The sequence below is a fragment of the Ipomoea triloba genome, chromosome 15, assembly GCF_003576645.1.
Source record: "Ipomoea triloba cultivar NCNSP0323 chromosome 15, ASM357664v1".
NCBI classification, from domain to species: Eukaryota; Viridiplantae; Streptophyta; class Magnoliopsida; order Solanales; family Convolvulaceae; genus Ipomoea; species Ipomoea triloba.
Window position 1 is genome coordinate 12,248,133 of NC_044930.1, and position 15,130 is coordinate 12,263,262.

At 32.9% G+C, this 15,130-nt stretch overlaps 1 protein-coding gene and 1 non-coding gene across 2 annotated transcripts; one reads left to right on the forward strand and one right to left on the reverse strand.

Moving 5' to 3' along the window:
- The first annotated feature begins 1,882 nt into the window (after positions 1 to 1,882).
- Positions 1,883 to 3,449, forward strand: LOC116005690. The gene is made up of 2 exons (XM_031245932.1): positions 1,883 to 3,262; positions 3,309 to 3,449. Exons 1-2 carry the CDS (start codon positions 1,883 to 1,885, stop codon positions 3,447 to 3,449), a joined length of 1,521 nt encoding a protein of 506 aa, XP_031101792.1.
- A 4,034-nt stretch (positions 3,450 to 7,483) lies between these two features.
- On the reverse strand, positions 7,484 to 7,554 carry TRNAG-GCC. The gene has a single exon. It is a non-coding gene; the product is annotated as a tRNA-Gly (tRNA).
- Between the last annotated feature and the right edge of the window lie 7,576 nt (positions 7,555 to 15,130).

Sequence of the window (15,130 nt, forward strand, 5' to 3'; positions counted from 1 at the left end):
GTGATGAGACCGGAATGCAACAAATAAATGATCCATTAAAAGTCTCGAGTGGCTCGGTAACAAGATCTAAGTCAAGGAAGATTCAAGAGGCTTTTAACACTTTTGTGCAAACAGATTGGAATCCAACATCTTTTTGTGAAGAAGAAGATCAATCTGGAAAAATAATTCTATTCAATTGTCTTCACATAAAAACTTTTGAAGACAATTCAGACTTCAGTATCAGATCAAATTTCCCGGTGTGAAATTATTTGCAATGTGTATTTTTTTTAGGTGGGAAACTACTTTGCAAGAATTGTATTTTTTATTTTGGGTGGAAATTACTTTTGCAAAATGTTGTATTTTTAATTTTGTGTGGGAAATTATTTTGTATTTTAATTTTGGGTGGGGAATTATTTTGTATTTTTAATTTTGGGTGGGAATTACTTTTACAAAGTTGTAATTTTTTATTTTGGGTGGGATTAGTGACCTAGAATATTTAATACCTTATTTTCCCCTATAAATACCCCATAAACCCAATGGTTTGAGACACACCTTGTAAGAATTCAATTTGAGTGAAATTTCTCTCTTTTCTTTGCATGAGAAGTGCATTGAAGTTTAGGTTGTTTGTGAGAAGCATTCAATCTTGGTAGGCTAGTGAGACGTTAGTTTATCCCCTTATCTTGTTCTTTATATTCACACACATATCCAAAAACCCAAAAAGAATACTATTACTCATATTATATAGCTAATTTTATTTTTGTATCTTAATTCTAGTGCTAGATTCCTAATACTCTAATTCTTAGCCTTGCTTAATAATCTAAGGGTTGAGAGTATTATTTGTTAGTTTGGTGAGACATTTGTAGAGTTGGGATCTCAAAATCCAAGAGTCTACAAGGTAAGATCCTCTTTTGGACACGAAAGGTTCTTGAGTGATTCCTTGAGTGTGCACTTATTGCGGGAAGCAATCCGTGTACGCATCAGTTTGGTATCAGAGTCAAGTTCCTTTTTTTTTTCTTCTTATTCTATCATTCCTATCTTTAATTTCCTTTTTTTTTTCTCTCTCTTATTCCATTATTCCTATCTGTAATTTCATATTTACTGTTGTTCCATTTCCTTTTCCCTTATATCCGTTACGTTCTTGCTTTATTCTATTATTGTTATCTTAAAGTTCATATTTACTCTTCCTTGCTACTTTAAATTTCATATCTACTATTGTGTCTATTTTTTTTATTCATTTCCGTACTTTTACTCTTTATATTCATAGCTTTGATTTGGTGACCTTATAAAGGTTAGATACCATCAAGCTTCTTTTAATATATTCTACTATTGTATTTTTAATTTAGTTGAAGTTTACTTTATTGGAGGTTTGTTAAAAAACAAAAAGAAAAAAAAGGAAAAAAAAGAAGAAAAAAAAAACAAAACAAAACAAAAAGAGCAAAGAAAAAAAAAAGAAAAAAAAAGAAAGAATAAGGTTGGTTTGATTTTTAGTTTGAATTGTTGAATTTATATCTAAGCATTACCTGAAATTAATTGTGCTTTGTTTCTTTCTATCACATATACTTCTTCTACTTTCTTTGTTTCTTAAAAAAAAAAAAAAAAAACCACCTGTGTCAGTTTCAAACACACTCTGTGTCAGTTTCTACATCACTCTGTACATGCTATTTCCTACCTTTCGTGCTTACTAGACTCAAACTCTACAAGTGTTTGGTTTGTTGTTTTTGGTGGATACAACCCTTGTGAATTTTAAGCTTTGTTAAGGACCAAGAGGAAAAGAACTAGTACTTGAGAAAAAAAAAAGTCAAAAAAAAAAAAAGAGTGAATGAACTGTGAGTGATTAAATATTTCCTTTTGATTACTATCTTCTTATTTTTTGCATTTTTTTTTACTTAAAGGAATGTCAAGTATGGCTAGTACTAGTGAACAAGGTAGTATTATTGCCCAAATGGAGAAAATGATGACCATGATGAAAGATATTAGTGATATGCTACAAAACATAGAAAATCAAAGAGTGAGAGTTGAAAATGAGGGAGTACAAAATCATGAGGGAGGAAACCAAGAAGAGAGGAGGGGTAGAGAAATAACAAGATATAATAGTTTACCTCGCATGCTCCCTAGAAGATTTGTGGAAGAAAGGGTAGATAATAATCTTAGCTCTTTAAGAATGGAAATGCCTACTTTTAATGGGGATGATGAACCCGAAGTTTTCTTAAATTGGGTAGATGAAGTGGAGGATATTTTTGGGTTTCATAACTTTGGGGAAGAAAAGAAGTTTAAAACAGCCATAGCATCCCTAAAAGATTTTGCTAAATTGTGGTGGAAACAACTTAGTCGTAGGCGTCTAGAAGACCAAGATGAACCTATAGAGACATGGGGAGAGCTTAAGAGGGAGATGAGAAGGAAGTTTGTGCCTAGTAATTTTTATCGTGATATGCGCAGAAAATTACAAGAACTCAAACAAGGCAGTAAGTCCGTTCGTGAGTTCTACAAGGAGATGGAGAGATTGAAGACACGAGCAAATATCCAGGAGGATGACGAGACCACCATAGCCCGTATCCTTGAAGGATTCAACCGTGATATTCGAAGAGAACTCCGCAACCAAGAATTTGACGACGTGGACAAATTGGTTCGAGTTGCTTCGAAGGTAGAAGATGAGTTGAGATCTGAAAGGGGAAGCAAACCATCTGTGTCTTCTCAATGGGATCAACCAAGGAGGGCTACTAACAACTCCTATCAGTCAAGGACACAAAAGGAGTACTCTCGACCATCCCACACCCAGGAGGAGAAGAAAAATAACCAAAGGGAGAAAGAGAAGTTCCAAGAGGGCTCAAAGCAAAAGGTTAGTATTGTGACATGTTACAGGTGTCAAGGCCGAGGACATTATGCTCGAGAATGCCCCAACACCAAAAAAATTCTCACCACCGGCAAAGATGAGCGAGAATACATGTTCGCAAATGAATCTGATGACGAAGAGTTGGAGCCTATCGGAGAAAGACAAAAAGATGACCATTTTGAAGAAGAAGTGCAAGAAGATGATGCTCTACATTTCAACTGCGTTGTCCACAAAGCCTTGAGCACTCTAGTTGTCCTAGATCAAGAAGAACAACGAGAGAACATCTTCTATGGAAAATGCAAGATTCCCGGTGCTACATGCAGTTTCATCATTGATGGGGGGAGTTGTACCAATGTGATCAGCGAGGATGTAGTTAATGCAATGAAAATACCAACAATCCAACATCCTCAACCCTATAAGCTACAATGGCTTAATGATGATGGTGAACTCAAGGTACACAAACAAGCCCTCATTTCTATTTCTATTGGAAAATATCAAGATGATGTGTTATGTGATGTCATCCCAATGCATGCTTGTCACATCTTGCTTGGTCGGCCATGGCAATATGACCGAGACACCTTACACCATGGTAAGACAAACAAGTACACCATTCATAAGGGAGGTAAGAAGTATACTTTGACTCCACTAGCACCAAAAGAAGTGTACAACCAACAAGTGCAATCAAAAAAATTGAGGGAAGAACTTGCCCAAAAGGCAAAAGAGGCCATGAAGGAAACCACTAGTGGAAAACAAAATACCATAGCTCATGAGAAGAAGCAAAGAAAGGAAGGGATGAAGAAGGACACTACGCAATCCTCTCATAATTTGCTCATGACAAAGGGAGAAGTGGAGCAAGCCTTAAGAAGGGGAGAGGGAGTTTTCTTACTTTACCCGATTGATTTTTGTTTAAATGTTATTAAAAGTGAAATTATCCCTTCTGATGTTTCTGCTTTGCTTTCTGAATTTGCAGATGTCTTTCTTGAAGAGTTACCAAAGGGATTACCTCCAATTCGTGGGATTGAACATCAAATTGATCTCATACCTGGAGCAAGTTTGCCTAATAGACCGACATATCGCACTAATCCTGACGAGGCCAAGGAGATTCAACGACAAGTTGATGAGTTGTTACAAGTTGGATTCATCCAAGAAAGCCTCAGTCCATGTGCTGTACCCGTACTACTTGTACCAAAGAAAGATGGCACGTGGCGGATGTGTGTTGATTGTCGCGCCAAGAAAGATGGCACGTGGCGGATGTGTGTTGATTGTCGCGCCATCAATAACATCACGTGGCGGATGTGTGTTGATTGTCGCGCCATCAATAACATTACGGTAAAGTATCGCTATCCTATTCCTAGGTTAGATGATATGCTTGATGAATTGCATGGGGCTGAAATTTTCAGTAAAATAGATCTAAGAAGAGGTTATCATCAAATTAGAATGCAAAAGGGAGATGAATGGAAAACTGCCTTCAAGACTAAAAATGGTCTCTATGAATGGTTAGTTATGCCGTTTGGATTAACAAATGCCCCTATCACCTTCATGAGATTGATGAACCATGTTCTTAGGAATTTTATTGGAAAATTTGTTGTTGTGTATTTTGATGATATTCTCATTTATAGCAAAGACTCTCAAAAGCATATAATACATCTTAAAGAAGTCTTTCTTGTTTTAAGAAGAGAACAATTGTATGCTAACCTTGAGAAATGCTATTTTGGTGTGGAAAGTGTTGTTTTTCTTGGTTTTATAGTAAGTTCTGAAGGCATTGAAGTGGATGAGACCAAGATACAAGCAATTCGAGATTGGCCAACACCAAAAATAGCAACTGAAGTCCGTAGTTTCCATGGTCTTGCCAGTTTCTATCGGAGATTTGTCAAGGACTTTAGTAAAATTGCAGCCCTGTTGAATGAACTTGTGAAAAAAGATGTTAAATTTGAATGGGGCCCTAAACAAGAACAAGTCTTTCAAATCCTCAAGGAAAAATTGTGTTCTGCTCAGGTACTTTCGTTACCAAACTTTGATAAAACTTTTGAGATTGAGTGTGATGCATCTGGGATAGGTATTGGAGCTGTTCTTATGCAAGAAGGACATCCTATTGCCTACTTTAGTGAGAAATTAAGTGGTCCTGCACTTAATTACTCTACATATGATAAGGAGTTATATGCACTTGTAAGAACTCTTGAGACTTGGGAGCATTACCTATGGTTTAAAGAGTTTGTCATACACTCCGATCATGAGGCACTCAAACACCTTAGGGGGCAAGGTAAGTTAAGCAAGAGACATGCGAAATGGCTTGAGTTTATTGAAGCATTTCCGTATGTTATCAAGTATAAACAAGGTAAGGAAAACCGAGTGGCTGATGCTTTATCTCGAAGGTATGCTCTACTTTTATCATTACAAGCCAAATTACTTGGTTTTGAATTTCTTAAAGAATTGTATAGTAATGATGTTGATTTTGTAGAAAAATATAAGGCATGTTCTACAACTCCAATTGGCAAATATTATCTACTTGATGGATATTTGTTCAAAGAAAATAGATTGTGTGTGACAAATTGTTCTTTAAGAGAAATGTTCATTAAGGAAGCCCATAGTGGTGGATTAATGGGACACTTCGGTGTGACTAAAACTTATGAAGTCCTACATGGACACTTCTTTTGGCCCAAGTTAAGAAGGGATGTGGAATTGTTTGTTAGCAAATGTGTTACTTGCAAACAAGCTAAATCACGATCTCTCCCACAAGGGTTATACACACCATTAATTGTTCCTAAGGAATCCTAGACTGATTTATCTATGGATTTTATAGTAGGGTTACCTAGAAGTAGAAGGGGCCATTACTCAATCTATGTTGTTGTTGATCGATTTAGTAAAATGGCTCATTTTATTGGTTGTCACAAAACTAATGATGCCTCTCATATTGCAGATTTATTCTTCAAAGAGGTAGTGCGTTTACATGGGATTCCACGCACCATTGTGTCCGATCGAGATGCCAAGTTTCTAAGTCATTTTTGGCGAATACTTTGGGGAAAGCTTGGTACAAAACTTTTGTACTCTACTGCTTGTCATCCACAGACAGATGGCCAAACCGAAGTTGTGAATAGAACTCTAACACAACTTCTAAGGGTAGTCATTAGAAAAAACCTCAAGTCTTGGGAAGAAAGCTTATCATATGTGGAGTTTGCTTATAACCGAGCTATACATTCCACTACAAATATGTCACCATTTGAGGTTGCTTATGGTTTTAATCCATTAACCCCCTTAGATTTGATTCCCTTACATGTGAATGATAAGGAATGTGCGGATGCTNGCAAGGTGTATTTTTTTTAGGTGGGAAACTACTTTGCAAGAATTGTATTTTTTATTTTTGGGTGGAAATTACTTTTGCAAAATGTTGTATTTTTAATTTTGGGTGGGAAATTATTTTGTATTTTTAATTTTGGGTGGGAATTACTTTTACAAAGTTGTAATTTTTTATTTTGGGTGGGATTAGTGACCTAGAATATTTAATACCTTATTTTCCCCTATAAATACCCCATAAACCCAATGGTTTGAGACACACCTTGTAAGAATTCAATTTGAGTGAAATTTCTCTCTTTTCTTTGCATGAGAAGTGCATTGAAGTTTAGGTTGTTTGTGAGAAGCATTCAATCTTGGTAGGCTAGTGGGACGTTAGTTTATCCCCTTATCTTGTTCTTTATATTCACACACATATCCAAAAACCCAAAAAGAATACTATTACTCATATTATATAGCTAATTTTATTTTTGTATCTTAATTCTAGTGCTAGATTCCTAATACTCTAATTCTTAGCCTTGCTTAATAATCTAAGGGTTGAGAGTATTATTTGTTAGTTTGGTGAGACATTTGTAGAGTTGGGATCTCAAAATCCAAGAGTCTACAAGGTAAGATCCTCTTTTGGACACGAAAGGTTCTTGAGTGATTCCTTGAGTGTGCACTTATTGCGGGAAGCAATCCGTGTACGCATCAACCGGTTTGCCATCCAATTGATCCTAGTTTGCCAATAGGGCTTAAAAGCGCCAAAATATTTTCTGTCATAATTTTGCATTAAATTACATAGTTGTTTTAACACTAGGAATCTCTTTATGTAGTCCCGTGATAGAAGTTCTCTAGAAAGAGTAGTTCTTTTTCTTTCATAAAGAAATTTTTTTTTTTTTTAATAAAGCGGCCATGGACTTGACCATCCAACAACCCCTTACCCATTGAGTCAAAGGGGCAAAGGAGTCCCACAGCAAGCCCTGGTTCAGGGTAATAGTCCGGATGCCTGGAAGTCTGGAACATAAGGAATATTTAATTATATTGTTTTATAAATATTTTTAAAATCAATATGTATATATACATTTTTTTTTTCAAAATGACTATCAAAGTTATATTAGTTCTAAAAAATCCGATATCATTTGTTGTTTAATTGTGGAGAAGAAGTATGATGGATTTTTAACAAAACATCATTCCTTATAGGTGTATCTACCAAAAAGAAAACGAAAAAGAAAAAAAAAACAATTTGAGAACAAAATGTTATTGACAAAGTGCAGAGGTTATACTTTGAGAACAAAATGCAGAGGTTATAGTGGAAACAAATTAAAAGAAGCTCAAACGCACACAAGAAACAGTGGAAACCAAATAATCACCACTAATGAGCACACACTTCATCACTTTAGGAGATGCACCAGCCGGGAATCGAACCCGGGTCTGTACCGTGGCAGGGTACTATTCTACCACTAGACCACTGGTGCTTGTTGTTTCCTATATTGACATTTACGCATATTGTACAAAAACACAAAAACTCCGTTAGGAAAACCCGGAAGATATCTTCATCTAGTATTTTTACTTTTTAATGATGAACTTTTAATGTTCCACAAAAATTATATTTTATATATGTAGTCAATAAATCAGCAATAGAGTGTTAATTTGAATTCTGTTACTCCCTCTGTCTCATTTTATTTGTCTTACTAACTATTTATTGGTCAAACTAACTCGTTCTTCTTTGTTTATTTTCTTTAGTATTTTTTACTTATTTTTAAATTTGATGTTTTGTGTTTAATAGTAATTTTAGTGTATTTTCTAAATATATAAATTTTGTATATTAATATTAAACTTAATATTATGAAAAATTGAATTTAAAATAACTTCAGTCAAGCCTCGTTAACCGAATCAGACACATAAAATGGGACGGAGGGAGTATATTACCTCAAAATTTGTATGTTTTGAAAAAAAAAGGTGAAAATTGCATTTACTAGATGTCTCATAAGAAAAGATTTTTTCTTTCTCTTGTAGATTATGGAACTAGTGTTGTACATTACTACATTAGTTGTCCACCAAACCTTAGTAGTTACTAACTTCGTTCAATAATTTCATTGTTTATTAAATTTGTACATAACTTAGTCATTTAAAAGTACTGTTTTCTCCAATTTTATCTTAGAATATATTTAAGATAAAGAGGTTAAACATATTATATTAATATAACTAAAATTATGTTGTGCTGATAATGTCACAGTACTATGGGTTATCTCATAATTTACACTATTATACAACATAATTATGCTTACGTTACTTTATTTTATCTTATATAACTGGAATAAACGAATTATGTCACTGAATCTTTTTAACATTGATAAATTATTTTTAAAATGTAAATATCAATATAAATAAAAAATTAAAATTAAAATTAAACTTTCACTAAAACAACTATCAAGATTGAAAATGTTGTTTCACGAATATCTCCGAAATCAATACAACACATTCGGGTGCTTGTTTTCTTTGTGGTCATTTCTACCTTTTTTACAAAGCAAACTTTAAATTTAGGTTAGGCAAAAACAAGACTCATCTATTTGTCATTTATTTTTTATTTATGTTATAAAATAATAGTAATAAAATAGTTTAATTGAGAAAGATGAAATGACAAAAAAAAGTATAATTTTCGTTCAATATTTTTTTTAACCATTGGAAAGTGTCTCTATTCAATGAGTATACATTTTCATTACTCTCTAGCTGACTTCGCTACGCTCTAAGTTTGGGAGTAAGAGATTGGTGATAGGATAATTGGATTAGTCATTGGACCCAACCCGAAACACATTTGGACTGACCCCAAGTTGTCAAAGCAATCAACACGGTCAATTGGTAACGGTCAAGAGTGAAGCAGGAGGAGATGAAACGATTCTTAGAGTCCCAATGCACTTAATAGGACACCACCTCATCAAAGAGTTGTTATGGTGGAGAGCGCACAACAATTATTGATGAACTCTGACACTTTTGGAGGGGAGTCGTTGCACTTATTAGGAGGCTGTTAGTGCTCATTATTGTAGTTGTTACCATTATACAATATAAAAGGTGAGTCTATATCAGTTTCATTGATGGTTTTACAAAATTTTTCTGGCTTTACCCCTTATAAAATAAGTCTGATGCTTTTGGGCTTTTCAAAGTTTTCAGTTTATGGTCTAGAATCAGTTTGGGACTACTATTAAATGTTTTCGTACTGATAATGGCCATGAATATGTAAACAAACATTTCGGACTTTTTCTCCAAAGCCTTGGAATTTTACATCGAAAAACTTGCCCCTACTTACCTGAGCAAAATGGGGTTGCGGAGCGCAAGCACCGTCCTCTTATTGAAACTATTATTACTCTTCTTCACACAACAAACTTACCTGTGATTTTTTGGACTGATGCTCTTGCTACCGCTAATTTCTTAATCAACCACTTTCCCAAAAAATCACTTGCTAATAAGTCCCCGTTTGAACAGTTGTATGGTCGTCCACCTGATTACTCTTATCTTCGTGTCTTTGGTTATCTTGCATACCCTCATCTTCGACACCAAATTGACCATAAACTTCAACCTCGTTCCAAAACGTGTGTCTTTGTTGGGTATGAACCTCTCACAAAAGGCTATTGATGCCTTGATCCTACCACCCACAAAGTCTTTGTCACTCGTCACGTGCGTTTTGTTGAGTTCTCATTTCCTTACAAGGTGTCAACGGATCCTCCAACTTCATCCTCACCATCCTCCTCGTACTTTGGTGTTCTTCCCCTCTTCCCACATTTTCCTACCATCTCATCTGGTCCTGCTCACATGTCTCTAGATACTCAACCAGTTGGCTATATGCCCACAACCATCCCATCCAATCTACCTGAAACCCTACCCGAACCACAATCCATCCACTCCCCACCACCCGGCTCCCCACCACCCGAAACCCAATTTGCCAACCCTACTCATCTGCCTGACGCCTCACCCATCCAACCTGCCAGCCCACCTCCCTCACCTGAATTGCCTGCAAACTCAATCCCGTCAGTCATAAACCCACCCGTACCACGACGTCCTCCAATGCCTATTCACCCTATGACCACTCGTGCGAAGGATGGCATCTTTAAACTCAAACTCTACTCTTCCGCTATTCCCTTTGATGAACCTCCCTTAACTGAGCCAACAACCTACAAACAAGCTAGTCAAAATAAATACTGGTGCGCTGCTATGGATGATGAATTTGAGGCGTTACAGAGACAACGTACTTGGGTATTAGTTCCTTCCCCTCCAAATCATTTTCCAATTAGATGTAAGTGGGTTTATTGCATAAAGCGTAACTCTGATGGATTTGTCTCTCGCTACAAGACACGTCTTGTTGCCAAGGGCTATGATCAAGAATACGGTCTGGACTACTCTGAGACTTTTAGTGCTGTGGTTAAGCAGCAAACTATTCGTGTTGTGCTCTCTATTGCTATGTACCATCAGTGGCCTCTTCATTAGTTGGACGTTTCTAATGCTTTTTTACATGGTGAGTTGCAGGAAGAGATCTACATGGCTCAACCTCCTGGTTACATTGATCAACAGTATCCGCATCATGTTTGGAAATTAACAAAGTCCTTGTATGGACTTAAGCAAGCTCCGAGAGCGTGGTACCTTCGTCGCTCATCCTTCTTAACCGCTCAGGGGTTCACTACTACTACTCATGATACCAATCTATTTATCAAGTACTCTGCTCAGGGAACTCTTATCTTACTTTTATATGTTGATGACATAGTTATTACTGGCTCTTCCACTTCTCTTATTCAGAGTTTTATCCGGAGCATGCACCATGAGTTTCAGATGAAGGATCTTGGTCCCTTGAAATATTTTTTGGGCCTGGAGGTTCAGCGTACCACCGACCGCCTTCTGCTCTGTCAGACTAAGTATGCCAGTGAGCTCATCCATCGTGCAGGAGTTGATTCGGCCACCACTACTCCTACACCGATTAGCTCTAACACTTCTACCAATGGCGCTGATACTCCCTTTTCTAATCCACGTCTGTTTCGCAGTCTGGTTGGTGGTCTTCAGTATCTCTTGGTTACTAGGCCTGATATTGAGTATGATGTGAATTATGTTGCTCAGAAAATGCATAACCCTACAGACCAAGACTTTCACACTCTAAAGCGCATTTTGCGCTATGTTAAAGGGACCCTCACTCATGGCCTTGAATTTGGCAGGGGGGATATGCGTCTCCGTGGCTACTCTGACTCTGATTGGGCTAATGATCCACAGGACAATCGTTCAACGACAGGCTACCTTATCTATCTTGGTGATAATCTTGTGTCTTGGAGCACTGAAAAACAGACACGTGTTTCAAAATCATCCACGAAGGCTGTATATTGTGCTTTATCAGCTGCAGCATCGGGAGTAATGTGACTTATATATATTCTGACTGATCTACATATTGTCACGCTTCCACCTGTTCTCTTCTATAACAATCAATCAACCATATGTCTTACAAAGAATCCAGTTTTCCATAAGAAGATGAAGCATGTAGGAACTGACTGTTACTTCGTTCGAGAGCAAGTCATAGATGGGTCTATGACAGTTAAGCATGTTTCTTCTAAAGATCAACTTGCAGATTTTCTCACCAAACCCCTAACATCGCAGCGGTTCCACTTCCTCATATCCAAGCTTCCTCTTGCTACTGTCAGACTCAGCTTGAGGGGGGATGTTAGCAAATAATATATGATTTGATATGATAATATATGATTTGATATGATTATGTGATTGATATGGTTTGATATGATTTGGTATGATTTGATCCTCTACCATAATATGGGTTGTAGTTCCACCTATAAATACCTCTTGTAACTCTCATTCTTCTCAATGAAATGAACTATTCTATTATTCTATCAACGACGTTGACATCGGAGCTGTTGATGAACGGCGGGCACAGTGGTCACGGACTCTGGACGCGGCGACGGTGCGGGTTGTGCGGAGCCCTGTCCGAAGAAGACTGCTGTGCTGTACAATATGCTTCTTCCCCCTCGTTTTTTTAGGGAAGTAAATCCCTACTATTGAGTGTTGGAGGTTATGAATTTACCTTTAATGAAATAATTCGATTCATACATTATTATCATTATGTTATTGTTGATTCCTTATAATTTTTTTTTGCTCAAATTGTTATTATTATGACCATTATATTGACAATACACATGTTTAAAAAAAAAAAACAAAAGAAAAACGAGACTAGGAAATGCAATCAAATTTTTATTCTACAATATATATATATATATATATATATATATATATATATATATATATATATATATATATATATATATATATATATATATATATATATATATATATATATATATATATATATATATATATATATATATATATATATATATATATATATATATATATATATATATATATATATATATATATATATATATATATATATATATATATATATATATATATATATATATATATATATATATATATATATATATATATATATATATATATATATATATATATATATATATATATATATATATATATATATATATATATATATATATATATATATATATATATATATATATATATATATATATATATATATATATATATATATATATATATATATATATATATATATATATATATATATATATATATATATATATATATATATATATATATATATATATATATATATATATATATATATATATATATATATATATATATATATATATATATATATATATATATATATATATATATATATATATATATATATATATATATATATATATATATATATATATATATATATATATATATATATATATATATATATATATATATATATATATATATATATATATATATATATATATATATATATATATATATATATATATATATATATATATATATATATATATATATATATATATATATATATATATATATATATATATATATATATATATATATATATATATATATATATATATATATATATATATATATATATATATATATATATATATATATATATATATATATATATATATATATATATATATATATATATATATATATATATATATATATATATATATATATATATATATATATATATATATATATATATATATATATATATATATATATATATATATATATATATATATATATATATATATATATATATATATATATATATATATATATATATATATATATATATATATATATATATATATATATATATATATATATATATATATATATATATATATATATATATATATATATATATATATATATATATATATATATATATATATATATATATATATATATATATATATATATATATATATATATATATATATATATATATATATATATATATATATATATATATATATATATATATATATATATATATACACATTCCATTTATTCTTATGCAATGCAAAAATTGGGTCAAGTATATTTTTACACTTTAATTTATGTAGGTTTTATAGTATATTTATATTTATTAATTTTTATTTTACTTTATTTTAATATTTTTAGAATAAATAGTTGATTAGTTATAATAAATATTTTATAATAATTATTGGGCATGATTAAGGTTTAAATTTTTAGTTTTTAGTTATTGGACCAAATAAGAGTTAGTGTTCTTTAATAAGTCAATTTATTATTATATTTTTTAATAAATTAGAGCCCAAGTATATAACCTAATGAATCTGACTAAATAAACAAAAGGAATTCAATTGTTTAGTTTGTTTAATTATTTCTCTGCGCAGCTCACGTACGAAAGAAGAAAGAAGACTTTGTCGACTCCAGAAACGGCATCAACGATTTGGCGCAAGTTTGAAGGAGTTATGGAGAGAAAACTGCATCAATCAGCAGGGAATGAACGGCAAAGATAATTTCTACCATTTGGATTTATTTTTGAGAGGTGCAAATTAATTTTCATATGATTTGTTTTCCTTAATTTAAGAGATTTTTGTTGAAGTTAGAAGTGCATAAATAGGGGTGAGTTCCTGTTGTTTGGGAATCTGACTATCTGTTTTATTTTATATATTTCTACAGTTTACAATATTTTCTTTTCCTGTTAAGTTTTCTGGTTCATGGCCCTGCGAGGCTAATTCTTAAACTTGGTCAAGATTATGTGAACCCCGGTTCTCTATACTGAGAGACAAAATTCTGTTTTAATTTATCTGCAATGAGTATTTAATATTCTTCTATATTATTTTTTTAATTGGTTGTCTCATTTAATGATTAGGAGGCCTGCTAGTTAATTATATATGATTCAATTCATAGCTAGGTTAGAAAGTGAATTCTTATAATTGATTTTCTTTTCTAAGTAGCAACTATGATTAATTCTATCACGGCTTAGTGTTAATTTAATCATAGGAAGAATACTAATCTAAATTTAACATAACCGCTTGTGTGTATGTTGTTTAGTTTCATTGGTTTTTCTCGTTTTAATGCTGCTATCAAGTTAAATATAAGCGCTTGTCTTGTGTTATTTGATAGTTAGGGGTAGTTAATACCGCTTGTGTTTGATTACCTATGACTAAGGAAAAACAGGAATGAATTCCACAATGAATGCTCAAATGCAAGTGAATTTGTCTTGTAGTCGATGAACAGTAATTAAGATCCGGTGGTGAATATTTTCTTAGCCCAAGTGTTGAAAATTCATTTGATTTCATTAGTAAACTTCTACTTGATTCTTTTTTTTTATTCTTATTTATTTATTTATTTATTTATTTTGAACGTCAATTTCATTCCAAACCCCCTCGTTGCTTAACACATAAGTTAAACTAGTTACTCTTCGTGGGATCGACCCTTACTCTCACTACTACGTGTTTAAGGTTCTAATTTGGGAGCCTACGACAGCTCGCCACTGACCAAGGCAACATCGCCACCCGTGGGCCGTGGACAATCGCGAATCATCGCTAGAAATTATGATAGGGCCACTGCCTTGACAAAAAGGAGACGATACAGTCTCTTATGAGTTGGCCCTATAATATTTCTTGCATACTAATA

Excerpts from the sequence above, each read along its gene's own strand:
- LOC116005690 (XM_031245932.1), top strand. The coding sequence starts at position 1,883 with ATGGCTAGTACTAGTGAACAAGGTAGTATTATTGCCCAAATGGAGAAA. Across the intron at positions 3,263-3,308 it reads ATGATGATGGTGAACTCAAG|ATGATGTGTTATGTGATGTC; the intron begins GTACACAAACAA and ends GAAAATATCAAG.